The sequence below is a fragment of the Thalassophryne amazonica genome, chromosome 16, assembly GCF_902500255.1.
Source record: "Thalassophryne amazonica chromosome 16, fThaAma1.1, whole genome shotgun sequence".
Taxonomy (NCBI): domain Eukaryota; kingdom Metazoa; phylum Chordata; class Actinopteri; order Batrachoidiformes; family Batrachoididae; genus Thalassophryne; species Thalassophryne amazonica.
The window spans coordinates 57,807,690-57,835,053 of NC_047118.1; the positions used below are offsets into that span (position 1 = coordinate 57,807,690).

Here is a 27,364-nt window from a genome sequence, read left to right on the forward strand (position 1 = left end):
TTTACAGAGCACAACAACTCGGTGGACTCCAGTATCAAGTTCACACGTGAGGATGCAAGAAACAACCATTTAGCCTTCCTGGACTGTGATGTTATAATTCGAGAGAAAAGGCAGCTCCAGATAGGGGTTTACAGAAAACCCACTCACACTGACCAATATCTGCTCTTTGGCTCAAACCACCCCCTTGAACACAAGCTCAGGGTGATCAGGGACTCTTCAACACAGAACCCTACAGGTGCCTACAACTGCAGAGGGAAGGGCTAAAGAACAACAACATGTCCGGAAAGCCCTCACAGTATGTGGGTACCCACGATGGTCCCTGGATAAAGCGTGGAAGTCCCAAAGAACAAAGAGACCAGACAGACAGGAGACAGAGCCAAAAAGAAGAGGAGTGTCTCACCCTTATTTAGCAGGAGTAGGGTAAAAACTACAGAGGATCTTCAGACAGCACAAAATCCCAGTTTACTTTAAACCCTGAGACAGAAATTAGTTCACCCTAAGGACAGGATCCCATTTTTCATGTTTATTACTTGCATTTAATTATAATTTCATGATTTTGTTTCTGTGCCTAGAGTCTGGGGTATTTCCACAGCCTCTTTTCACACAATAGCAGTATAACAGCAGCACACAGCCATCCTGAGCACTTCCGTGAGATACCAACTGAAAATTTGCCCCTCATTCGCATGTTTGGTTGCAAATTTGTGCTTCCAACTACTCTGCAACGGTCACAGCCCAGTGAGATAGTACCCTCAGGGTTTAGATTGCGGGCCTTCATTTATCAAACTCTATGTAGAAAAGGTTCTAAATGCTGTCATAGAAACAAAATTTAGTATATCTGTAAGTATAAAAAAAAATCTATTTATCAAAAAGGTGGCCGCTGTTCGTATGTACAGCAGTAGGTATCAGCTGTTCATACTCCTGCACATTTGTGGTCATTTGCATACAGAAACACCCTCACTTAACCATATATGGACAGAAAACATCCATTTGTTGCTTGTGTTCCTCACCGGAATAGTAGCAAAGAGTGCAAAGAAAATCAGCTTTTGTGAAACTGGGATTGAGGTGCTTGTGTGTGGGTAAAGCAGAGAGACAAAAAATATGAAAAATAAATAAGATTTAGGCGCCGATGCTTTGCTCACCACCAGTCATTTTGAACACCACTATGGCTGTAATAAATAATAATACCAAAATTTTAATGTCTTGCCTCAGTGTTAGTGTGAGAAGGAATCCATTGGGACCAAAGCTCAAAAGAAATGTTTCTGGTCATTTTCATGAAAAAATGTTTTATTGGAGCAAATAAAAATATGGGGCTCTTGAGTAATTCATACCCAAAATCTGCTCTTTAGTTTCAGTTTGTGAATTGTATTGTTTATGGCCACTAGCAATTCCATTTCTGTCAATGTTCCATTACAGCTTGTAGAAACATGCATGTTGTAAATAATGTGAAACCAAAGGTTAGACCCTAACAAAATACTACAAGATCATTACTACAGGATAATTAAATGGATGTCTACCTAGTTCCCCCAACACAACACAGTTTACAGTATTTTTTCTTCAAAACTTTGAAACACTTAAAAAAAAAAAAAAAGTTTCATGGTTTCATTTAATTGAGCTAAACTTCCAAAACATTTGATCTCACTATCACACAATAAAATAAGGCCACACCTGCTCCTAATCCATCATCAATCAGTTGTCAGTCGTACACCAAGCAGGTGTTGGATACATTTATGGGATAGCAGCAGGGTACCCACGTGTTGCACGTGTGAGCCTTTGTTGATATTGGTGATTGCTTGGCCTCTGACAGTCCAGGTTTGTACATGATAGGTCCCTGGATTTGACAATGTAATGGTTGGAGTCTGCTTAACTTCAGTTTGTGTTTGACAAAGTTGGAATCTTTATGTAAATATATTGCATTTACACAGCATTTCTCCTTCAGACACAGGTCTTAGCAGTTTAACTTGTCCAGTATGGATTAAACATGGTGGAATGAATGATGCCAGGGTTTGACCTAGAGCAGGGGTGGCCAAGTTCAGTCCTCCCTGCTCCAACACACCTGACTCCAATGAAAGACTCATTAAAAGTCTGCTAATGAGTCTTTCATTGGATTCAGGTGTGTTGGAGCAGGGAGACAACTAAGAGTGTCAGGAAGGTAGCTCTTGAGGACCGAACTTGGCCACCCTTGACCTAGAGTATTGACCTTTAATCAGCTCACTGAGCTTTGGTCTTGACAGATTCAAGTCAGTTCCATTTATTTACATTGCGCCAAATTACAGTGAGGTTTGAGTGTGTGGGGGTGGGGGGGTGGCTTGCTTGCCATGGTTACACATGGTTGCGTTTATATTTAAGTCACTTAAATAGACAAAGCATAGTTCCTTTTTTAACATACAGGTTCGGTGAATCAGAAGCTTTAAATTGACCGTAGGATTGAGTGCATTTGTTTGTCTATATGTGGCCCGGCAATACTCTGGGGTGGGTGTACAATGCCTCTCGCCTCATGACCGCTGGAATCGGCTCCAGCTCCCTTAACTCGAATAAGCAGGTATAGAAATAGAATGAATATACACTCACCTGCCACTTTTTTAGGTACACCTGCTCAATTACTTGTTAACACAAATAGCTAATCAGCCAATCACATGGCAGCAACTCAGTGCAATTAGGCATCTAGACATGGACATAGAAGAAAGGGGACTTAAGTGACTTTGAACGTGGCATGGTAGTTGGTGCCAGATGTGCTGGTTTGAATATTTCAGAATCTGCTGATCTACTGGGATTTTCATACACATCCATCTTTAGGGTTAACAAAGAATGGTCCAAGAAAGAGAAGATATCCAGTGAGCGGTAGATGTGTGGATGAAAATGCCTTGTTAATGTCAGAGATCAGAGGAGAATGGTTGAATGGCTGACTGCATAATGCCATCATGTCAGTATGGAGCAACATCTCTGAGGAATGTTTCAAACACCTTGTTGAATCTGTGCCACAAAGAATTAAGGCAGTTCTGAAGGCAAAAAAAGGCCCTGTTGCAGAATATATTGTTGCAGGGCATATATTGTCACCACAACGATTTATGCCGAAGTTCATGGCTACATTGCGGCACATATTGTCACCGGCGACAATATGTGCCAGGTGTGTTACTACATACAATCCACTGCTCCAGTGACAGTATGTGCCATGAACATTGGTACATATTGTCAACAATATGCTGCAACAGTTTTGTGTGTGTGTGTGTGTGTGTGTGTGTGTGTGTGTGTGTGTGTGTGTGTGTGTGTGTGTGAGTGAGTGAGTGAGTGAGTGAGTGAGTGAGTGAGAGAGAGAGAGAGAGAGAGAGAGAGAGAGAGAGAGAGAGAGAGAGAGAGAGCAGATTTTCAATAATTCAGTAACTTTGAACAAAACAATAAGGCTTTCTTCAACATGTTGAAACCACTGATCTCTATATATTACTGGATCGCTCATTGGCCAATATTTTTAAAGGAAACCGGCCGCCATATTACCACTCCGATGTCCCACTCCTGAACGCTCTTTTCTATTGATCTTCAGTGAGGCGCACGCAACTTTATTCTTTGTAATTTAATTTTGTGCAGCTATAAACTGCACAAGTTGCCAGATCAAAGGCTGTGGACAAACATTTCACCTGTGAGTATGATTGAAATGGGAAGTAATGAACAATAATTTGAAGAGTTCTATCCCTTATTCCAGCATAAGACAAATATAATAATAATAATAATAATAATAATAATAATAATACGAGTGAAGCGCTGTGCAGCAGCGCGAAGATCGCTCATGGTACACTGTGACCTAAACAGGAAGTGCCAAATTTTGAATCCACAGTAAAACAGGAAATGTCAAACACTTCCTGGATTGACACTCCTTGGATTGACAGATGAGATCCCATGGAATCTTGTGGGAACTCAGTGGCAAGTTCACACTCAAACAGGGAGTGCCAAACAGTGAAAGAGGAAAACACTTCCTGACAGGGATGGAACTAGAGCATAGGCCAGGGTTGCACTGAACTCCCCTGAAATCTGATTGGACACAGATGAATGACATGTCACATCTGGTTGAAAAGAGCTGTATTTTGAAATGAGTCACATTGACTGCTAGGTTCTTCCTGTGCAGTAGTTAGTGCTGTGTACCACAAAAAGTTCTAATCCACCTTAGTACATAGAAGAAGAAAAATGTTTGCCTCAGATTTGAACTGAACATGTCGTTTGAACTCTGGACGTCTAATGACACCAAATTTATATTGGTGAGTAAACAACCATATTTTATGCCAGAAATGAGGTCCAGGTTGTTAAAAGCTAATATCTCAGACTATAAACTCAATTGTAAAGCCAAACACCTCTATTTTGATGGACGCTACAACTGCAACCTGTGAGGAGTTTCTTCAGTTTTTTATTGACAAGGTTTCATCAGTCAGACAGAACGCTGATCAGAACTGTAATGTTGAGTTGTCTGCTCCTCGTGCACATTCTTCTGTGCTCGAGCAGTTTGAGCCCATTTCTTTTGCATCTCTTGCTGATGTTGTCAAACACATAAAATCTACAAGTTGTCCTTTTGATGTTGTTCCAGCTAAGGTACCAAAGGAGGTTTTTAATACTGTTGGAGTGGGTCTCCTAACTTTTATCAATGCTTGTCTTAGATCAGGGTCTGTTCCAGCTGCTTTTAAACATGCTGTGGTTCGACCTCTTCTTAAAAAACCTCACCTGGACTCATCAGTTTTATCCAATTTTAGACCTGTGTCTCATCTGCTGTTTCTGTCTAAGGTTTTAGAAAAGGTTGTCTTTTTACAGTTACAATCATTTTTAGAAGACAATCTCATCCTTGAAAAATTCCAATCTGGGTTTAGATCGCGACACAGCACTGAGTCAGCACTTTTAAAAGTTCATAATGATATTACTTTGTTGGTGGATGCAGGGAATCCTGCTGTGCTGGTTCTGTTGGACCTCACAGCAGCCTTTGATACTGTGGATCACACAGTACTTGTTTCCCGGTTAGAACATTTTATTGGCATTCATGGTATTGCACTTAAGTGGTTTAGATCATATTTGGCTGAAAAGAGCTTTTCTGTCATGATTAGGGACCTCTCCTCATCAACTGCTCATCTGTCTTGTGGTGTGCCGCAGGGTTCTGTCCTTGGGCCGATTCTATTTTCTTTGTACATTCTGCCATTGGGGTCAATTATAACGCAGCACAATCTGTCCTTTCATTGTTATGCAGATGATCTGCAAATCTATCTGCCTGTGAGGACTAATGGGAGTGATGCTTTGTCATCATTATTTAATTGTATTCGTGATGTAAAGCAGTGGCTGTCCCAAAACGTCCTTTACCTGAATGATGGTAAAACAGAGATCATGGTGTTTGAGCGCTCTGGCATACCAAATGTGGTAACACCAAATTTTGGTGTTTGGCTAACTATGTAAAACCAGCTGTCATGAATTTGGGAGTGATATTTGACAGCTGTTTGAGGTTTGATCAACATATAAACTCTGTTGTCAAAGCTAGTTTTTTCCAACTTCGCCTTTTGGCTAACATAAAGCACTTTCTCAGTAGACGTGATCTTGAGACAGCCATTCATACTTTCATCAGCTCCAGACTTGATTATTGTAATGGACTTTATTCGGGCATTAATCAGTCGTCTCTTGCACGTCTCCAATTGGTGTAGAATGCTGCTGCTCATCTTTTAACAAACACTTTTAGATGTGAGCATATTACGCCCATCCTATACTCACTCCACTGGCTTCCACTTTGTTTTAGAATTGATTTTAAAATTTTAATGTTTGTTTATAAAGCTATTTATGGCCTTGCACCTCCCTACTTGTCTGAAATTTTAACTTTGCACACCTACAGTAGGACATTAAGGGCATCTGGCCAGCTTTACTTAGATGTTCTAAGGTCAGGATATAAACGCTGGGGTGATCATGCTTTCACAGTAGCTGGCCCCAGACTTTGGAATGAGCTACCACTTGAGTTACGTACTATTCCTGACCTAGCACTTTTTAAATCTTATTTAAAGACTTATTTATTTAAACTGGCTTTTAACACTTAGTGGGGAGGTGACGTGTTCTGTTTTTTTGTTTTTTTATTCTATATGTGTTTTATTTTTGTGAATTTGTGTTTATACTGTTAAGCACTTTGGACACCAGTCGGTGCTGTAAAGCGCTTTATAAATAAATGTTGATTGATTGAAAAGCAGCATTTCTCCTTTAAATTGGGGGTTTTATATATACACATATTTAACAGCTGATTCATGCTCTGTTGGCTTATTAGTGCAACAGATAACTGAAACAATCTTTCAAATGGTGATACAAGCATCAAATTCAGCATAAATACACCCTAGACACTATACTTTTACAACCCCAATTCCAATGAAGTTGGGACGCTGTGTAAAATGTAAATTAAAAACAGAATACAATGATTTGCAAATCCTCTTCAACCTATATTCAATTGAATACACCACAAAAACAAGATATTTAATGTTCAAACTGATCAACTTTATTGTTTTTGTGGAAATATTGTTGGGAAAGTGTAGTGACACAGACCCACAACAGGGGGCGCAAATGAACGGTCAATAGATGAGCCAAAAGGTAACAATTTAATGTTGTGAATTGTGCACAACGAACATACAGACAATCTCAGAATATCATTACAGTCAATCCACAAAGGTGACGTGTGGGCAGGCTCGAGGATAGAAGACGTCCGTCCTGAGAAGAGCCGGAACCACACGATTTCCGCCAGCCACAGAACCTGGTGAATACTGGAGCCGCCAAGTCCCGAATTCCCAGGTGATCACCGTCCCCGACTGTCGGATCTGGTACTGCTGGCGAAGAACAAAGACAGTCAAGTGTGGGTGTGTGTACACCCAGTAACAACAGCGGTGGGAATGCCACCTCCACCTCTCACTCAATATGTTGCAGCGATCCCTCAGAGGAAAAAGAGTGCCGTCTTGCACAGCCTCCACAAAAAGGACCGGTACTCCTGCAAACACTCACAATAAACAGATTTACAAAAGGCTGAGGATATTACCTCCAATGAAGTATGATATCTCGGCGATGAGGTGGAGATGACGTCTGGGTTTTATGGAGTGAGATGATGAAGAATGAGTGACAGCTGTCAGGAAGTAATGAGTAACAGCTGTCACTCCCGGCTGAGTCCGTGGCGGCAGCGCCCTCTCGTGCCTGAAGCCCGCACTTCAGGCAGGGCGCCCTCTGGTGGTGGGCCAGCAGTACCTCTTCTGGTGGCCCACACAACAAATATTTGCTCATTTTGAAATGGATTCCTGCAACACACGCGAGGATCACCATTTTGTGAACAACTACGTGAAAAAATAGTCCAACAGCTTAAGAACAATGTTTCTGAATGTTCAATTGCAAGGAATTTAAATAAAAAAACAAAACATGTTCTGAAAATGTTACTCATTTTATGACAGGAGCATGAAAAAAAGTCTGAGAGTGGGCTGTCTATCATATATATATGTGTGTGTGTGTGTGTGTGTGTGTGTGTGTGTGTGTGTGTGTGTGTGTGTGTGTGTGTGTGTGTGTGTGTGTGTGTGTGTGTGTGTGTGTGTGTGTATATAAACTGAATACTCATAGTCACCGGACCAAAATGTCCCAATGTTTTTGTGTGGTTTTCCATGTAATAAACACCATATATACCCGATTTTGTATAAAACCTTTTTGCTCACATCGGACAAATTGTCCTGTCCCATCACAATGTATTCCCATTAAAAAGCCCTCGCATATACTGGACAGAGCAGTCTGGGTGTGCCTAGTTGCAACAGTGGTATGAAATGAAATTCGGCACTGACACTAGTCGATTTGAGGACAGTGGATACTGTATTTCCTTGATTAAATGCCCAGGTATTGATTTTTTTCAAACCATGCTCAGACCAGGCGCCTAAACGAGGCAGGTCTTTATTCAAGGCCAGTGATTATTATCAAAGTGCTGCTTGCTGCTTGCACTGTAATATGGTGTTTTGTTTTGCACACATCCCTAGGTATGGTGAACCAAAGGCAGCTGCTTTAGATCCGAGTCCTGTCTGTCACTGTGTACCCTCTCCATAGCCTGACTTGCAGCTCCCAAACAATGGAGACCGCAAGGGCTGTGATTTCCAGTTTCACTCATTCCTCTCCCGTCATATTTTAAAAGTTTTTGCAGTGTGCCCGCTGATTACATTTCGATCATGGATGAAATACGTTTTGGCAGAAAAGTCCACAAATATGACAAACTTTACAACACAGAAGGGGAAAAAGACGTTCAGGTGATTCGCAATTCATGGAGGGAAATTGTACGGACCATAAAATTAGTTTAGAGGTTGCTGATTGTATAAAGAAGTAGAGATGGTTGAGGGACAAACTGGTCCAGAAAAATACACTGTTCTGTGGTAAATTGCATTAAGATGCCCACCAATGCAACAGAGAACTTTAAAAGGGTCACATGCACATCAACGTCATTGCATGGTCACAGAGTTATGGAGTTGTAGAAGCAAAAATCAGGCTTTAGGATTTTAGGTACCACTCCACAGCGGATTTAGAAAAAAGAGTGACTCGAACAAATATAATCCTTTTTCCTGCGCAATGTCTGGTGCTTATTTAAGGCAGGCATTTTTTTTTTTCAGATGAAGTTTTGTATCGGCTATTAATTCAGGACCTAACGACCTAAGTATTTCCCTGATTAAACGGCTGACCGTCAGCCGTTTAATCAGGGAAATACTTAAGCCTATTTTGTGCTGGGGATTCCCCGTAGATCGTTTGGCACCTCCTGACTGTAACTAATCCATTACATCCATAGAATGGATTTTGTTTTTTTACATATGGTGGATTTTTTCCATTTTATAGGGATTTTGTTTGTTTTATACATATAACAGATTTTGTACATTTTATACATATAGTGAATTTTGTCCTATTTAGATATAGCAGATTTCGATTATAATGCACAACATTCACTGGTCCACCTGAATCCATTATATGCGTGTTTTACTGTATAAAAAAACTAATAATTTTATTTACTAGAAGGCACTTTATTAGTAAAATTACATCACAAACATAAATAAACTCTGGTTTTGGGGAGCAGGTCCTTAAATTAAACAGAGAAAGTCTGAAAACCACACAAACAATCCTATTTCATTTCGAATCCACTAACATTGCCAACATAATAATTTCATCATCTAGGTCATTGTCAGTGAACAGTAACTATAAATGAGTTTTTCACTTTTTTTGGTTTTGTTTTTTTAAAGCATCATGCTCGTTAATTGGATGTTTCAGTTTCTTCATTTTTGTGTAGAATTGCTGAGCATTTAGGTTTTCCAACATTAGAATGCTTGAACTTAAATAAGGAATCATGCATCTTGGGTCTGGGGGCTCATCTGCTGAACAATTAGTTTCATTAATGTGTCACTGTGTTGCTTTTTTCTGGCATTACATCAGATCGGCTTGCTGGCTTCAAACAAAGTGCTGCAGGGTTCACCTGAAAGCTGCCTGAGGCAATCGCTCTCACAGCCGGTTTGATTGGCATGTTCTTACCTCCCCAAATGAGCCCCCCAAAAACAAGGGCCTCATCCTGATTCTCACACTTTAAACAAGCCTGGTTTGAAAAGACCTGTTTTATTGGTTGTCATTTCTACACTGCTCTTTCCTTCTTTCTCTGTCCGTTCCTTGTTTTTCTCTTGCCTCCGGGTCAGTCCCCACTGTGCCGCCGGGAAATGTCCAAGCCGAAGCTGTCAACTCAACCACGGTGCGCTTTACCTGGACTGCCCCAAGTCCACAGTTTATCAACGGGATCAACCAGGGGTACAAGGTGAGACACCCCTGTCTGTCAACTGGTGCTCTCTAGTGGTCAGAGGTAGGAAAGCAGATCCAAATCCCATTTCTAGACATCAGGACCCAGAACATGTGGGTGAAATCTCGCTCTGGTAGCGACGTTTTTGTTGTGACTGGTGGAGCACAAAATTTGTATCATAAAAATATCCGGATGACTACAACTAAGAAGGATCTCCCTCATCAATTATTCTATTGATTGTTTTACAGTTAGTAAACATTTTGTACAAGATGTAAAACATTATCCACAAATCGCAATGACATTTCCAAATTACTGAATTTGCACATTTGCCCAATTGAGGTTCCAAATCCCGCAAAATCTCATAAAACCTCGGAGTTGTTGCCGCGCTGCGAGATGTCGTCAGCATTGAGAATTGCAGTGAGACGGTCTGATCAGGCTGCAATTTAATCGCTGCACACGGACAGCAACATTAACATCGCAACATAAAACTCTTTGTATATTGTGCCTAATCTTCTCTGGATTTATAGACATTATTGTGTTTGTTTTATGTAAACATGTCAAAAGCGCATGTTGTTTCTCTGTTTATTTCAATGGGAGTTGCTGTGAGCCACAGTCGTTTCCTGTTCATGTCGTTCTGGGGGAAAGTGAAGTTTATTCTTTAACGCCCTGTTTATTGTCATTTACAGCACTGTTTGTCCTCTTTGTTCCAGAGTAATATATATAAAATGCCTGAAATTCGGTTTGCATTTATTCAATTCCACGCAGATTCAATGTAGCAGACACGGATTATTTGGAATATTTGTTTTAACATGTTTTCAGGGTCTCATGCAGCAGTGTCTTATTAACATGGGCAAAAGCATAAAAATGTACATTTTGGTAGTATAATGGTCATTTGCAATTGTTGTCATGTGGATTCTCTATGCTGTTTAGACTGCAGCAACTCTCTGGTGCGCAAGGGATTATGGGATCTCTCCACTGTGAGATCAATAAAGTCTTATCTTATATCTCAATAGGGTGACTGTAACAGTCCAAAAACCCTAAAGTATTTATGTGCCAACAACGTAAAACAGAGAAAATGAGCAAATCCTCAAATTTGAGAAGCTGAAGCCTAAGAATGTATTTTTCTTTTATAAATCAAAGTTACCACGCTTAAGAGTCATTCAGTTCTGTGTGATTGTTGAAATTATGCCGCTGCTATCTGTCAGACACGCCCACATGGCATTAATGAGCAGCATTATTCCATTTAAAGCATCAGCCACAGCCATGCATCATTTCTTACAGAAATGATAATTGATTTTTTTCTTTTTTCTTATCACTTCAGTGTTTCTGGGATGTTTTCAACTATTTAACTGTTTTTAAGGCAGTGGGTCTCCTTGGACCCACTTAAATGATTCATCGCTTATCAAAAGATTGGCCATTATTTTCAGTAAATTGAGTAATTTGTTAAGGGGATAATCTATTCCACCCTAAACCTCAATAAACAAACTTTCGGAAGAGCAGAAAACTCCAAATAAATTCAGCTGATAATGTGAATGCAATCGTGCAGGTGGTACAACTGGTGTACAGAAACAATCACATTTGGCGTGTTTATACTACTCGGAAAAAAAAAGCTATCGCTGTGACAACTGCATTTTTGCATTAATTAAAAAAAGAATTCAGTTCAGTTGAACTGGTAATGTGAATGAAGCCTGTCAAAGTATTTTCATAATGAATTTTATATGATATACAAAAAGTAAAGTGCAATATGTCATGCATATTCCTACGGATTTGCCAGGCACCCCCACTTACCCTGCCTCCCCCTCCGCTCCCACAAAGTACAGACTGAAAGGTACTGTACACCTGCTTGTCTGCACAGCCCCATTCCACTATATTTATTTGACAGTAAACTTAGTTTTGCCCATTTGTCTATTTGACTCCTTTATTTCTTACAGAAGTATTTTTCCTTTTCTTTTATTGTTGTTTATGCACCAGTGACACCAGATTAAATTCCTTGTATGTGAGAACTTACTTGGCAATAAATTCAATTCTGATTCTGATTTCCGCATACAGGTAATGTGCATTTCACTTATAACATTCAGAAATGTGTTTTTGCATTTTGATTAAGGTTAAGGTTAGATTAACAATATTGATTATGAAAATGATCAGAGGGCTGTTGCATACCCGGCACTCTCTGCACACAATACTCTAAATATACATATATCTGTAACAGTGATGCTGATGCCAGTAACGTGTGCTTGCTCTGGGGGTTGATAAGTTTAGACCTTACTTGTGTGAAGCACCATGAGGGTTTGTTGTGATTTGGCGCTGTATAAATGAAAATAAATTGAAATTGAACTCTAATCGGACATCTTTTTTCAGTAACAAGTAATCTAATGTGTTAATCTTTCCAAATCAGTAACCAGATTAAAGTTACTTCTCCAAGTCACTGTGCATTGCTATTATTTTTAAATTGCGAGTCGATTGCAGCATTAAACTTGGACCGTGGGCAGGAGGTCGGGGTTCAGCTGAACTGCCTACTTTGCCAACTTTCACCGAGCTGTGAGCTTTTCATCCGCGGTTTTCTGCAGCAGCTACAAGTTGAAAATAACAGTCATCATCTCTCAAAGCGTGGTGACAACAGCACACCTGCACTGAGCTTTACAAAGACATTTTTATGCCTTTCCCCCTTTATTTATAACTCTGAGCCGCTTTGTGTGTCCTCGCTAAAAACAGCTGATCCATGACGCATAAACAACTAACACTTTTTTCCCACTCAAATGCACCTACATTCTCTTTCTGAGGACGACATGACATGAAAAACCTCTGCTAAAACTTTCTTACCTGTCAATCTCGTCATGTTTTCTGCATAAATAAATATTATCCATTCTTCCTGCTCAAACGCCAAAGCAGGGGTGAATCCAGACAGAAAGTGGCGTGGAGCGGGGAGGGACCACAACACCCCGAGATTAAAGGTCCACTTTTGAAGCCTTTTTTTTTACTACTACTACTAATAACAATATTAATAATACTCATAATAACTTCAACAACTAAAATGTTTAAAGATAATTTAAATGTTAGAAAATGTTAGAAAAAATTTGATCGTCACATTTATAAACAATGTAGGTTAGAAATGGCAAGTTTTACTGTTACAGTGCAGTCAATGTTTAAATATGAGGTCAAGAAACACTGACTTTTTTTTTTATAAAACAAGTATTTATATTAATTTAAGTCAGGAAAGGGTGGCTATAAAATGAGTATTGGCAAAACAGGTTATCATTTTCATGTTAAGATGGTGGGGGGTTGTTGTCGGCAGCTGCTGAAAGTAACTAATAAAGCAACTAGTAATCTAACTTAGTTACTATTAAAACTGAGTAGTCAGTAAAGTAACTAAGTTACTCTTTCAAAGAGTAATCAGTAATTGGATTACTTTTTCAAAGTAACTGTGGCAACACTGATCTGTAACAGTATTTTTGACTATGACTTCATTATTAAGTCATTCATACCAGTCAATCTGACATATTTTGCTGATCAACATGTGCTTCAGATTATCAATCTCAACGCAGTCTCACGGCAAGTTGTGATTCAGCAGCACAAAATATACGTTAATCTATTGGTTCGTGATATTGTGACGAAAAGCGCCTCATTTTCATAAATGCAGCACAAATTCATTCTAATTCATTCCATGATGGCTGCACAAAATTAAAAGTAAAGCGGGGGTTCAGGGTGGTTATGGTTGGGGTGGGGGGAAGGAGTAGGGTTAGGTTATGGTTAAGGTTAGGGTTGGGGGTAGGAATAGGGTTAGTAATAGTGAGTTAAAAAAAAACCCGTCATAAAAATTTGACTCATTTCGTGACGGGAGGACGAAAAAAAAAAGTGAGACTGGGCATCTAGACTTCTTGGTTGTTGAGATATACAACAACCAAGTTACCTTGTTTTTTGTGACCTTATTCTCACCAAGTTTGAACAAAATCTATCCAGTGGTGTTTGAGTTATCTTATCCGTCGACACACACACACACACACACATACACTACACACCAGTGAAAACAATATGAGGTCTGTTAGAAAAGTATTGGACCTTTTTATTTTTTCAAAAACCTGATGGATTTGAATCACGTGTGCTTGCATGAGCCAACCTTGAACCTTCATGCACATGCGTGAGTTTTTTTCACACCTGCGTCATTTGCTTGTAAGCAGCCTTTGTGTGAGGATGGATGGGTGGAGTCTCTCATCGGATTTTCTTTGCAAGGAAAATGGCGGAACGACTGGAGCAGCGCGACTGCATCAAATTTTGCCAGAAACTGGGCGACAGCCAGGTGGAAACCATTCGGATTATTAAGACGGCTTTCGGTGACGATCCTATGGGCATCACACAGATTAAGGAGCGTTACAACCGGTTTAAAGACGTCCGCACAATGGTGGAGAGCGTGACACGCTCTGGTTGGCCATCAACATGTTGAAATGACCAGATCATTTCCAAAGTGAACACTATGGTGATGTGGGACCATCGTGTGACTATCCGAGAAATTGCGGAAGAGGTGAACATCAACACTTTTTTAACACATTCCACTGTGACAGAAGATTTGGCCATGAAAAGAGTTGCAGCAAAATTCATGCCGATGGCTTCAGCACGAAGCTGCTGACGGAGCAAAAGCACCTCCGTGTTGAAGCCTCACAGGACATGTTGTGACATGCCCACCTCTTCCACAATTTCTCGGATAGTCACACGACTGAAAAGCCACTGAAAGCCGTCTGAATCTTCCGAATGGTGGAAGAGGTGGGCATCATTTTTCGGAGTCCAGCATGTCCTGTGAGACTTCAACATGGTGGTACTTTTGCTCCGTCAGCAGCTCCATGCCGAAGCCATCGGCATGATTTTCACTGCAACTCTTTTCATGGCCAAATCTTCTGTCACAGTGGAATGTACCGAAAAAGTGCTGATGTCCACCTCTTCCGCAATTTCTCGGATAGTCACACGACGGTCCCGCATCACCACAGCGTTCACTTTGGAAATGATCTAGTCATTTCAGCATGTTGATGGCCGACCGGAGCGTGGCGCACTCTCCACCGTTGTGCAGACATCTTTAAACCAGTTGTACCGCTCCTTAATCTGTGTGATGCCCATAGGATCGTCACCGAAAGCCGTCTTAATAATCCGAATGGTTTCCACCTGACTGTCGCCCAGTTTCTGGCAAAATTTGATGCAGCCGCGCTCTCCAGTCGTTCCGCCATTTTCCTTGCAAAGAAAATCAGACGAGAGACTCCACCCATCCTCACACAAAGGCTGCTTACAGGAAAATGACGCAATCGACAGGTGTGAAAAAATTCACGCATGCGCACGAAGGTTCAAGGTTGGCTCATGCAAGCACACGTGATTCAAATCCATCAGGTTTTTGCAAAAAATAAAAAGGTCGGACACTTTTCTAACAGACCTCGTACACTGCCACTGCGAAGCTGCCACTTTACAATGCGCAAGGTAGTAAGACAAATTTCCATTTTTTCTCCAGAAAAAAATGCCCTCTCATTGTCAGTGATATCATCACCACCTTCTAAGCTGAAAAATACATAGGATATGTACAAAATGTTACATTTTGGTACATGTTTTTCATGAGTATAACCTGAGCCTGCTGCAGAAAACATGTATTTAATTATTTACGAATCTCAAAGTCACCCTTTAATAGGTGCTCAGAGTTTTCATTATTATTTTATTTTACTTTATAAAGCTTTATTATCTTTATGTGCCAAAAGTATGTGTTATAAAAACTATGTGAATTTATAGAATAACACGTATATACCGGCTGTGTGTCATAACTTTATTTCCAGCTGCTGGCATGGGAACCAAACCGTGGGAATGAGGTCGCTATGGTAATGGTGCGTCCCAATTTCCAGGACAGTGTTCATGTAGGTTACATCTCTGGCCTTAAAAAGTTCACTGAGTATTATACATCAGTACTGTGTTTCACAACGCCGGGAGACGGTCCACGAAGCCCACCTCAGCGCTTACGGACCCATGAGGACAGTAAGCTCTACCATATACATATTATTTAAGAATAGCTATGTGCCCGGTTGCGTCATATTTGTAGTTTTTATGACTTCTTTTTATGATCTTTGTAGCTCCTGGTGCTGTGGGACACCTTAGCTTCACTGACATCTTGGACACCTCGTTGAAAGTCAGCTGGAAAGAGCCACAAGAGAAGAACGGCCTTCTCACAGGTCAATATTAACTCTAACTATGTAGTATTAACCTGTGCCATTTGTTATGACGCTGTCTTTGCACTGTACAACACTGTGCTATGAGGAGTTTTTCTTCCAGGGTACCGTATCTCCTGGGAGGAATTCAACAGGACCAATACCCGGGTTACGCATTATTTACCCAACCTTACTCAGGAGTACAAGGTTACCGGGCTCACCGCCCTCACCACTTACACCATCCAGGTGGCAGCCATGACCTCCAAGGGCCAGGGTCAACTGTCAGCCTCTACCATTTCCTCTGGTGTCCCACCCGGTTAGTGGATAAATGAGTCGAACCACTGTCTTTACTCAATGCATAGACTTCTTTTGCATTTATTATTCTTTTACGAGTATTGCATTAATCCTTCCTGTTCTGCAGAGCTCCCTGGTCCTCCCACTAATTTAGCCATCTCCAACATTGGCCCTCGATCTGTCACTCTACAGTTCAAACCTGGTTATGATGGCAAGACATCCATCTCCCGTTGGCAGGTTGAAGCTCAGGTCAGATCTGTTTCCATGTTTGAGATTAGATCAGATTAGACAGAACTTTATTGGTCCCTTGGGAACACTCCCTCGGGGAAATTGAGGTTTCAGCAGCATTAAATAGCAGCACATAGGGTAAGAAGCACATAGAAAAACAGTTTGCAAATATAAATTTCATATTAAGAGATTTTGTTTGTTTAATTTTGTTGTTGTCATTTCATTGCTTATATCATCGATTTCTGTCGGTGCATTTCAGATTGGTGTAGTAGGCGACAATGAAGAGTGGCTTATGGTTCATCAGCTGGCTAATGAACCTGATGCTCGATCTTTGGAGGTTCTGGACCTGAACCCCTACACGTTCTACAGGTGGGAAAACATCATGGTTAGGATGCTTATTTCAAATTATATTCTATTAAAATTACTACTTGCTTGATTAAAGGGGAGTCTCCAATCTGCAGAGACGTAGGAAGTGTGAAAGTTTCATACAGCCCACCTCCAGCAGTCACCTTTAACTCTGTTCATTTGGCAGTAGCAGACCAGTGATCAGTCTATGTTCACATTCAGAAACATGGGTAATCCAGAAAAAAAACCATAAATTTTGACAGTATTATGTCTGAAATCAGATTACTTTTTTGTAACTACAATGTAAAATTAATTTATTTTCCCCAAGTATGACATCTAACTGCAGAAACAGTGCAAAATCTTAATTGTAGCATCAAATATAGAAGAACCGGTGACTACCAAATATGCCAATAGTTTAACACAAATCTCAATGAACCCATCACCCATCCTTTGTGACAATCATGAGCTATTTTCATCCTCACTCTGGGCATCAAGGATCAGTCTCAATGCTTGTACAGCTGTAAATCTTGCTGTTCTAGGTCTGTTGGCCTTGCTTCCCTGCAAAACAGTAAAATGTAATGATTAGAGTTGACAAATTACAATACCATCTGATGCTATTATGTAGAAAATCTCATAAATCTTCCCAGGGTAATAAGTGACCCTGCACACATTTGGGTTATACTTGCCACACAGATCGGCCGATCCTTGTAAACTTCTATGAACAAATGCAGGACAAATAGACTGACAAATTCATATAGGAAACGTTTTTCCAGATTAAAATTAGAAAATGGTGCACAAATATATATGTCCGGGTTCATAAATGATCCCACTCAGTCGCTTGAGGGTTAAAATTTCAGGCAACCCAACAATCTGAAACCAAAAAGAATCATCGACTTTCAGGATTGACGACATTTACTTTTATTGTTTGAACCTTTGTGTCTTGCTGTACCTGTTGCGAAGATTTCTGCTCTGGTAACCTTATCTTGATGTTATATTATATTATACATTATTATTATACAAATCCATCCATCCATTTCCTATACCAGATTACTCCAGTTAAGAGTTATGGCGGGCTGGAGCCTATCCTAGCAGTCATAGAGTATAAGGCAGGGTACACCTCGGACAGGACACCAGTCTCACAGGGCCCTAAAAATAGTAACAATATTTGGAAATCTTCAGTTGTCTACTGAAGAACAGACAGTTTCTCTGTTATTAAAGCAGCTTTATCCAGGGGCATGAAGATAAGAGCTGTGGCAGCCTGTTATTTGACTGCAGTGACATTGATCTTCGCCCAAATGATTGACCTCTGGTTGACCTCACTAGGGCACTTCTGGAATCCATCTAGTTTAGGGTGAAAATCAAATTCCTTGACCTTGAACTTTGCAAAAATGTATTTTTTTTCACAAATGTTTTATTGAGTTTTCAATAAAAAATTACAACCCTTTTTCATTTCAATTCTGATTGAATATATTAACCGAGATAAATGCACACACACACAAAAAAAAGGACAAAGGACAACCTTCACTGATGTACCATGTTTGATATTCATCCACAAAAAGGGACCTGGGAGAAGTCCTGAGACATGACCTTGACCTGATTGATTGACATTTGGCAAATTTCACTTTGCTGGGGAATTCCAGGGCGCACTCCATATGTATGTTATGTCCAATGAAATTTTAATTTTTGACATTTGACCCCATTGTCCTTGATCCCACTGATTGTCGCTTGGCAAATTTGACCTTGCCTGGGTAATTGCAGAGGTCACCTCCATTTGTGTGCAAAGTTTGGTGGAACATATATATCTCAGAATGTTGACCTTTGACCCAATGACCTTGACCCTAATGATTGACCCCAATGATTTATACTGCCTCAGCAATTGCAGAGCCTGTCTACTTGGTTTGGTGGAAGCTGTACTGAAGAAAAAATAAATACATTATAATTTCAGCCCTTGGCCCCAGTTACCTTGACCTTTGCCAACCACTGCAGCATGCAGACAGCAAGTTCAGTAAAACATTGGCTTCCTAATAGTGGAACACACACACACACACACAAAAAAAAAACAAACAAATAAATATCTCTTAAATTACAATATGATTCAACTGGATCTCATGCTTTCCTCTTCTACTGGCACATCACGGTAAAACACCCACATTAGGATGATTTAATTGCTGCCTGATTTCCTTTGCACAAGGTTCCGTATGCGTCAGGTAAATATTGTGGGCACCAGTCCTCCGAGTCAACCCTCCAGGAAGATCCAGACTCTGCAGGCCCCTCCGGACATTTCCCCTGCCAACGTCACCCTGCGAACGGCCAGCGAGACCAGCTTGTGGCTTCGCTGGGTGGTAAGTCAGCAGATGATGTAATGTCATTTAAGTTTAACCACATTAAAAATAGATTTATATAAATGTGTCTGAGTTGTTCTCGCTAGACTTGGACAATAGTAACAAAGCACTGAACAATTCAGTATGCCACTGTTCATATTTCAAACTGATGTCTGATTGTTTCCTTTTTGTCCTTCTCAATATTATGGTAGGAAATTGTGATGGGGCGTGACAAGAGGTGTGTGTGTGTGTGTGTGTGTGTGTGTGTGTGTGTGTGTGTGTGTGTGTGAGAGAGAGAGGGAACTGCCCTTGGGACATTAATTGGATAAAGCGTTTACAAGATAATCTCTGTATAATCCAGAACAAAAGATTTAATTTCACCCATAAAATCACTGAAATCAAATTTCCACATGTTAAATAAGTGCGAGCGCTGTAATAGACTGCTGCTGGGCTCCTGCCGGTAAAATAATAAAAACACGTGAACATCAAAATCCTCTTCTCTTGATGCAGTTATGGGGTGAGTGTAGCAGGTGACAGTTTGGAAAACTGCACGGAATCCGTGTCCTTGATCACTACTGGCCCAGTTGCTCTTTGCTACATCTGTCCATTAGCGGCACAGTGCCAGGCGATGAGAAGCGCAGGCTCCAGACACTCCTGTAGCATTAAAACTGTGGCACGGTAACTGGCGTTAACGGCAGAGGAATGTCAGCTGCATGATATGGCTCTACAAATTAATGAAGTAGCTCAGTAATGGAAGTCGTTTTAAGAAGCTCGGTGCGCAGGCTGTTAAACTGTTGTAAAGTTTTATGGTCGGCTTCATGGCTGAGGCGCCTGAGTCATTGTCTGAATGACGCCCACAGTTGTTTAAACCAGAAACTGAAGGATGAATAGGCCCAGTAAATATTTTATTTTCTTCAGTTATTTACACAAGTCACGTTATGATGTGCTGTGATTGACGTGTGAATGATGCAGGATGACAGTGGAGGAATGACCTACTTCTCAGTGATACGGCTTCATGTTTAGTATTCACAGTGCTTCACTTTTTCCACATTTTGTTATGTTACAGCCTTATTCCAAAATGGATTCAATTATTATTTTTTCCTCAAAATTCTACACACAATACCCCATAATGATAATGTAAAAAAGTTTGAGATTTTTGCTTATTTATTAAAAATAAAATAAAAACTAAGAAATCACGTGTGCAAAAGTATTCACAGCCTTTGCCATGAAGCTCAAAATTGAGCTCACTTGCATCCTGTTTCCACTGATCATCCTTGAGATGTTTTTTTTACAGCTTAATTGGAGTCCACCTGGGTAAATTCAGATTGATTGGACATGATTTGGAAAGGCACACACCTGTCTACCCGTAAGGTCCCACAGTTGACAGTGCATGTCAGAGCACAAACATGAAGTCAAAGCAATTGTCTGTATACCTTTGAGACAGGATTGTCTCAAGGGACAAATCTGGGGAAGGGTACAGAAACATTTCTGCTGCTTTGAAGGTCCAAGTGAGCACAGTGGCTTCATCTGTAAATGAAAGACATTTGGATCCACCAGGACTCTTCCTTGAGCTAGCTGCCCATCTAAACTGAGTTAACAGGGGAGAAGGACCTTAGTCAAGAACCAAGAACCCAATGGTCACTCTGTTACAGCTCCAGCATCCCTCTGTGTGGAGAGTAGAACCTTCCAGTAGGACAACCACCTCTGCAGCAATCCACCAGTCAGGGTTAGGGTTAGAGTGGCCAAACAGAAACCACTCACGAGTAAAAGGCACATGGCAGCCTGCCTGGAGTTTGCCGAAAGGCACCTGAAGGACTCTCAGACCATGAGAAACAAAATTCTTTGGTCTGATGAGACAAAGATTAAATTCTTTGGCATGAATTCCAGACAGATAATGGAAAAATCACACATTTGGTGGTACAAGCACCAAATTTGGCATGGTGATTCTCATGATATTATTCAGCAATATCTGTTCAATTGGCCACTCAAAAATTCAAGATGGCGCCCATTTTCTAAGATGGCCACCAAAATGATCTATCAAAAATCAATTTGTGCATACAAATGCTCCTGTTTGATCAATTAAAATGATACTGATGTCAAATTCCATTTAGTTTTATTATATTTTATTTCCTATTTGTTATGTTTTTATTTCGTATTTATTATGTTTGTTTATCTTTTGTGTCAAATTAGAGTGAAGGTTATCACATTTAGTATTATTGGGTTCCACCCAACACATTTTGAAAGTGTTCATCTCTTGAAACTACTGCATATAGGCCTATTAAAAGGGGTTCAGTGTTGAATATATATATGTATATATATATATGTATATATATATGTGTATATGTATATATATATATATATGTATATATATATGCAGCGTTGTCATTTTTAATATCTGCAGGAACCATGGACAAATGGCAATTTGTGCATCTAAGAGTGTTATATTGTTGGAACATGAAAAACTTAAATCTGACATGCCTGCAAACCTACAATTTGACAGCAAGATCTCACAAATCAAATTAGTAAAGACATTTTGGTGATGAAAAAAAATATTTGGGGGTCAATTGTGTAGCCATTGTGAAATTAGCATCATCTTAGATTTCACAGATGCTGTAAAACAGATCCATTGTGATTGTGTATCTGATACTTGACACCAGTGACGTTGAACGTAACCCAGTTGAATGACCTCTGGCTGGCCTTGCCAGGGCAATCCTGGAATCCATTTAAGTGTGTACCACATTTGGTTACCATTGGGATGAAAGTCTAATTCCTGGACCTTTATCAAAATTATTTTTGTAATGGAGATTTTTGGACCAATTTTCATTGAGATACAAAATTTGGTTAAAAAAAAAAAGAAAAAAGAAAATTGCCAAAATGACCTGGGACCATTAGGCCAACAAGCTGACAGGCTAACGTGACCTTGAATGATTGACCTTTGGCAAATTTGCCCTTGCCTGAGCAATTCCAGAACCCACCTCCATATGTGTGCCAGATATGGTGGATATCAGAGTATAATTCATATTTTTGACATTTATTCCCAATGACCTTGACCTTTGCAAATACAAACACTTTAATGTCAATTCTGAGGTTGACTATCATCCACATAGAAAACAAAAACCTTGGCTCAACCTACATGTACACAGAATGTTTGGAGGAAATTGGCCCAAGCTCCTCCTTAAAGTACAGTAGGATTAAATACAATCATAACTTTTTTCTATAGGTAAAACTACAAAATCTTTGCACTTATCCATCCATTATTAGGTGCATTTTTCCAGCATTGCACTTATAGATAGAAATGCCCATGATGTTGTTATTTCCTGAGCCTAGGTTTTATTTATAGAGCAAATTTTGGTTAGCCATATTGTTTTCTGCTTCGTCAATCAGACATCAGATAGCGAGACCATGAGAGAAAGTTTGATATAACAAACTGGAATGTGAACATGCTGGGAAAAATTGTAAAATGTGAAACATTTATTTCAGCCTCATCAGTGATCTACCTTTTTGAGGCTGATATGATCCATCCAGTGTTGTTCAGTAAAACACTCGTACAGTATATTAGTCACACAAAAGAAAGTACAGTTGGGTCTCCACAGACTCAGACTGTTTCATCTCAACAGGCAGATTTTTCCCCAGAACAGGTGCACAATAAAAGAATGCTCTGTGACCTGGTGACTTCTTTTTAACCTTTGGAATACAAAGTAATCCAGCATCATGAGACTGCAGAGCACAGGCTGCTACATAAGTTTTAATTAGGTCAGTCAGATAGAAAGGTGGTAGTTCACGAAGGCTTTTGTATGTTAATAACAAAACCTTAAAGTTTGACTTCACATGGACAAGAAGCTAGTGGAGGGAGGCCATAATCAAGTATGATCAAACTTTCTTCTCCTTGTCAGAACTCCTTGAACCATTCATAAATTTTGAAGCATTTGGAGGCCTGTGATACTGGACTGCTGCAAACCAGAAAATAGGACATTATAGTAATGTAAGAGACAAAGTCATGAAGCAGTGTCTCTAGACAGAATAGGTTCAATCTGTAACATTCCAGAGGTGTTAGGAAGCATTCTTTGTGATTTCTCTAATGTGTAGATCATCTCAGTCTTGTGTCTCACTTTGCGATTGTCCTGGACCATATATATATATATATATATATATGTCTGACTCCGTGGTATAACTCACAAACTCGTAGCTTAAAGCAGATAACCCGTAAGTTGGAGAGGAAATGGCGTCTCACTAATTTAGAAGATCTTCACTTAGCCTGGAAAAAGAGTCTGTTGCTCTATAAAAAAGCCCTCCGTAAAGCTAGGACATCTTTCTACTCATCACTAATTGAAGAAAATAAGAACAACCCCAGGTTTCTTTTCAGCACTGTAGCCAGGCTGACAAAGAGTCAGAGCTCTATTGAGCTGAGTATTCCATTAACTTTAACTAGTAATGACTTCATGACTTTCTTTGCTAACAAAATTTTAACTATTAGAGAAAAAATTACTCATAACCATCCCAAAGACGTATCGTTATCTTTGGCTGCTTTCAGTGATGCCGGTATTTGGTTAGACTCTTTCTCTCCGATTGTTCTGTCTGAGTTATTTTCATTAGTTACTTCATCCAAACCGTCAACATGTTTATTAGACCCCATTCCTACCAGGCTGCTCAAGGAAGCCCTACCATTATTTAATGCTTCGATCTTAAATATGATCAATCTATCTTTGTTAGTTGGCTATGTACCACAGGCTTTTAAGGTGGCAGTAATTAAACCATTACTTAAAAAGCCATCACTTGACCCAGCTATCTTAGCTAATTATAGGCCAATCTCCAACCTTCCTTTTCTCTCAAAAATTCTTGAAAGGGTAGTTGTAAAACAGCTAACTGATCATCTGCAGAGGAATGGTCTATTTGAAGAGTTTCAGTCAGGTTTTAGAATTCATCATAGTACAGAAACAGCATTAGTGAAGGTTACAAATGATCTTCTTATGGCCTCGGACAGTGGACTCATCTCTGTGCTTGTTCTGTTAGACCTCAGTGCTGCTTTTGATACTGTTGACCATAAAATTTTATTACAGAGATTAGAGCATGCCATAGGTATTAAAGGCACTGCGCTGCGGTGGTTTGAATCATATCTGTCTAATAGATTACAATTTGTTCATGTAAATGGGGAATCTTCTTCACAGACTAAAGTTAATTATGGAGTTCCACAAGGTTCTGTGCTAGGACCAATTTATTCACTTTATATATGCTTCCCTTAGGCAGTATTATTAGACGGTATTGCTTAAATTTTCATTGTTACGCAGATGATACCCAGCTTTATCTATCCATGAAGCCAGAGGACACACACCAATTAGCTAAACTGCAGGATTGTCTTACAGACATAAAGACATGGATGACCTCTAATTTCCTGCTTTTAAACTCAGATAAAACTGAAGTTATTGTACTTGGCCCCACAAATCTTAGAAACATGGTGTCTAACCAGATCCTTACTCTGGATGGCATTACCCTGACCTCTAGTAATACTGTGAGAAATCTTGGAGTCATTTTTGATCAGGATATGTCATTCAAAGCGCATATTAAACAAATATGTAGGACTGCTTTTTTGCATTTACGCAATATCTCTAAAATCAGAAAGGTCTTGTCTCAGAGTGATGCTGAAAAACTAATTCATGCATTTATTTCCTCTAGGCTGGACTATTGTAATTCATTATTATCAGGTTGTCCTAAAAGTTCCCTAAAAAGCCTTCAGTTAATTCAAAATGCTGCAGCTAGAGTACTGACGGGGACTAGAAGGAGAGAGCATATCTCACCCATATTGGCCTCTCTTCATTGGCTTCCTGTTAATTCTAGAATAGAATTTAAAATTCTTCTTCTTACTTATAAGGTTTTGAATAATCAGGTCCCATCTTATCTTAGGGACCTCGTAGTACCATATCACCCCAATAGAGCGCTTCGCTCTCAGACTGCAGGCTTACTTGTAGTTCCTAGGGTTTGTAAGAGTAGAATGGGAGGCAGAGCCTTCAGCTTTCAGGCTCCTCTCCTGTGGAACCAGCTCCCAAGTCAGATCAGGGAGACAGACACCCTCTCTACTTTTAAGATTAGGCTTAAAACTTTCCTTTTTGCTAAAGCTTATAGTTAGGGCTGGATCAGGTGACCCTGAACCATCCCTTAGTTATGCTGCTATAGACGTAGACTGCTGGGGGGTTCCCATGATGCACTGTTTCTTTCTCTTTTTGCTCTGTATGCACCACTCTGCATTTAATCATTAGTGATCGATCTCTGCTCCCCTCCACAGCATGTCTTTTTCCTGGTTCTCTCCCTCAGCCCCAACCAGTCCCAGCAGAAGACTGCCCCTCCCTGAGCCTGGTTCTGCTGGAGGTTTCTTCCTGTTAAAAGGGAGTTTTTCCTTCCCACTGTAGCCAAGTGCTTGCTCACAGGGGGTCGTTTTGACCGTTGGGGTTTTACATAATTATTGTATGGCCTTGCCTTACAATATAAAGCGCCTTGGGGCAACTGTTTGTTGTGATTTGGCACTATATAAAAAAAATTGATTGATTGATTGATTGATATATATATATATATATATATATATATATATATATATATATATATATATATATATATATATATATATAAAATCCTCTCTGGTTTAGCATTAGGGGTCTCCAATTGGTTCAAAATGCTGCTGCCAGACTTTTGACACGAAGCAGAAGGTTCGACCACATTACACCCATTTTGGCATCTCTTCACTGGCTTCCTGTCCCAGTGAGATCAGATTTTAAGGTTCTGCTACTAGCCTATAAACTTATTCATGGACTAGCACCTCCCTAACTAGCTGACCTAATTAAACCTTACGTACCAGCCCGGGCTTTACGTTCTCAGGGTGCAGGACTACTTTATGTCCCTAAGGCGAATAAGAAGTCTGCGGGTCACAGAGCTTTCTCTTATTGTGCCCCTGTTCTGTGGAATGATCTCCCTGCGTCAATAAAACAGTCAGATTCTGTGGAGAATTTCAAGTCCAGACTTAAGACGCACTTATTTTCCCTTTCATATGGCTAGCATACTGGTACAGTTTTGTTTTACGCTTTTTACTCTTTTAATTCATTTATTAGTAATTGGAGCGGGCCGCGGCCTCAACTTTACCTAAATTCTGGGTCTTTTAGTGAAGTTTAGGGCTAGTGGCTGGCGAGCACCTTAGTAGTTCTCTGTTTTTCTTGTTGTTTAATGCTGGCAAATTGTACAGTATTTTTTTTGTTTTTCTGATGCCTGATTGTTTTTTTTCTCTCTGTTTAAGGTGCAGCTCCATCCAGAGAGGGGAGTTGTATTTGTGTTGGCGATACTCCTGTCCTGTGCGCCAATAGCATTTCTTGTATATTTGTCCATGAATTGTTCTGTAATTTATGTTTGTAGCATGGCCCAAGCAGAGGGTCACCCCTTTGAGTCTGGTCTGCTTGAGGTTTCTTCCTCAGAGGGAGTTTTTCCTTACCACTGTTGCTCTGGGGGTTGGTAAGGTTAGACCTTACCTGTGTGAAGCACTTTGAGGCAACTCTGTTGTGATTTGGCGCTATATAAATGAAAATAAATTGAAACTGAAATTGAATTGAATCCTATATAATATAATCCTATAATCCAGACTGTCCATGACATCCTTGACTCAGTCACTAGAAGTTTGTATCTGTTTGTAAATGTTGTATCTGTTTTTACAGATACAACATTTGGCACAAAATCTCAGTTATCTGTCAGATTATTTTAGCAGTAACATTTATGTCTCCAGACCTCTGCCTTTAAGATTGAGAGGTGCATGGGAAAAGCTTATGGATTCTGGCATTCACTGTACAAAGGTGTTCGGTGATGCAGATGCCTTTGCAGGAGAATGAAGGTCTAAGTCTTTCAGTTCCTGGTGTGTCCTGTCTCACTGTGTGGTTGTTAGACCTGATGTTAACTAGTGACCTAACGCCATGACTGGATGTCTTTGGTATGAGGTCTCTCTGGAGATTCTTTGGGTACCACTGTAATGACAATATCCAATAAACAGTTACTTCTAGAGACTCAGATGATATGTACTACTTTCATTGTGAGTGAACCTCAGCTAATGGCTGATTTTGAGGAGAATCATTCAAACGATGATAAAAAACATTAAAATAAAAATCGGTACTTTGTATTTTTTGTCCAGTTTTAATGCTGACTTGTAGTAGAGTTCATTACTGCATGTGAAATGCAGTACCTTTTGTACCTAGAAAAAAAAAAATTATGAT

General features: G+C 40.0%; 1 protein-coding gene across 3 annotated transcripts in view; it reads left to right on the plus strand.

Annotated features, from left to right (window-relative positions):
- The window catches only part of LOC117528687 (protein sidekick-2-like), a 562,122-nt gene that overhangs the window by 451,877 nt on the left and 82,881 nt on the right, over window positions 1-27,364 (plus strand). For all 3 annotated transcript variants that reach the window (XM_034191315.1, XM_034191316.1, XM_034191317.1), the window contains exons 18-24: window positions 9,675-9,790; window positions 15,574-15,769; window positions 15,865-15,963; window positions 16,064-16,255; window positions 16,361-16,482; window positions 16,721-16,830; window positions 18,998-19,148. In XM_034191315.1, coding sequence (XP_034047206.1) covers window positions 9,675-9,790; window positions 15,574-15,769; window positions 15,865-15,963; window positions 16,064-16,255; window positions 16,361-16,482; window positions 16,721-16,830; window positions 18,998-19,148 — 986 coding nt within the window. The remainder of the gene's footprint in view (window positions 1-9,674; window positions 9,791-15,573; window positions 15,770-15,864; window positions 15,964-16,063; window positions 16,256-16,360; window positions 16,483-16,720; window positions 16,831-18,997; window positions 19,149-27,364) is intronic.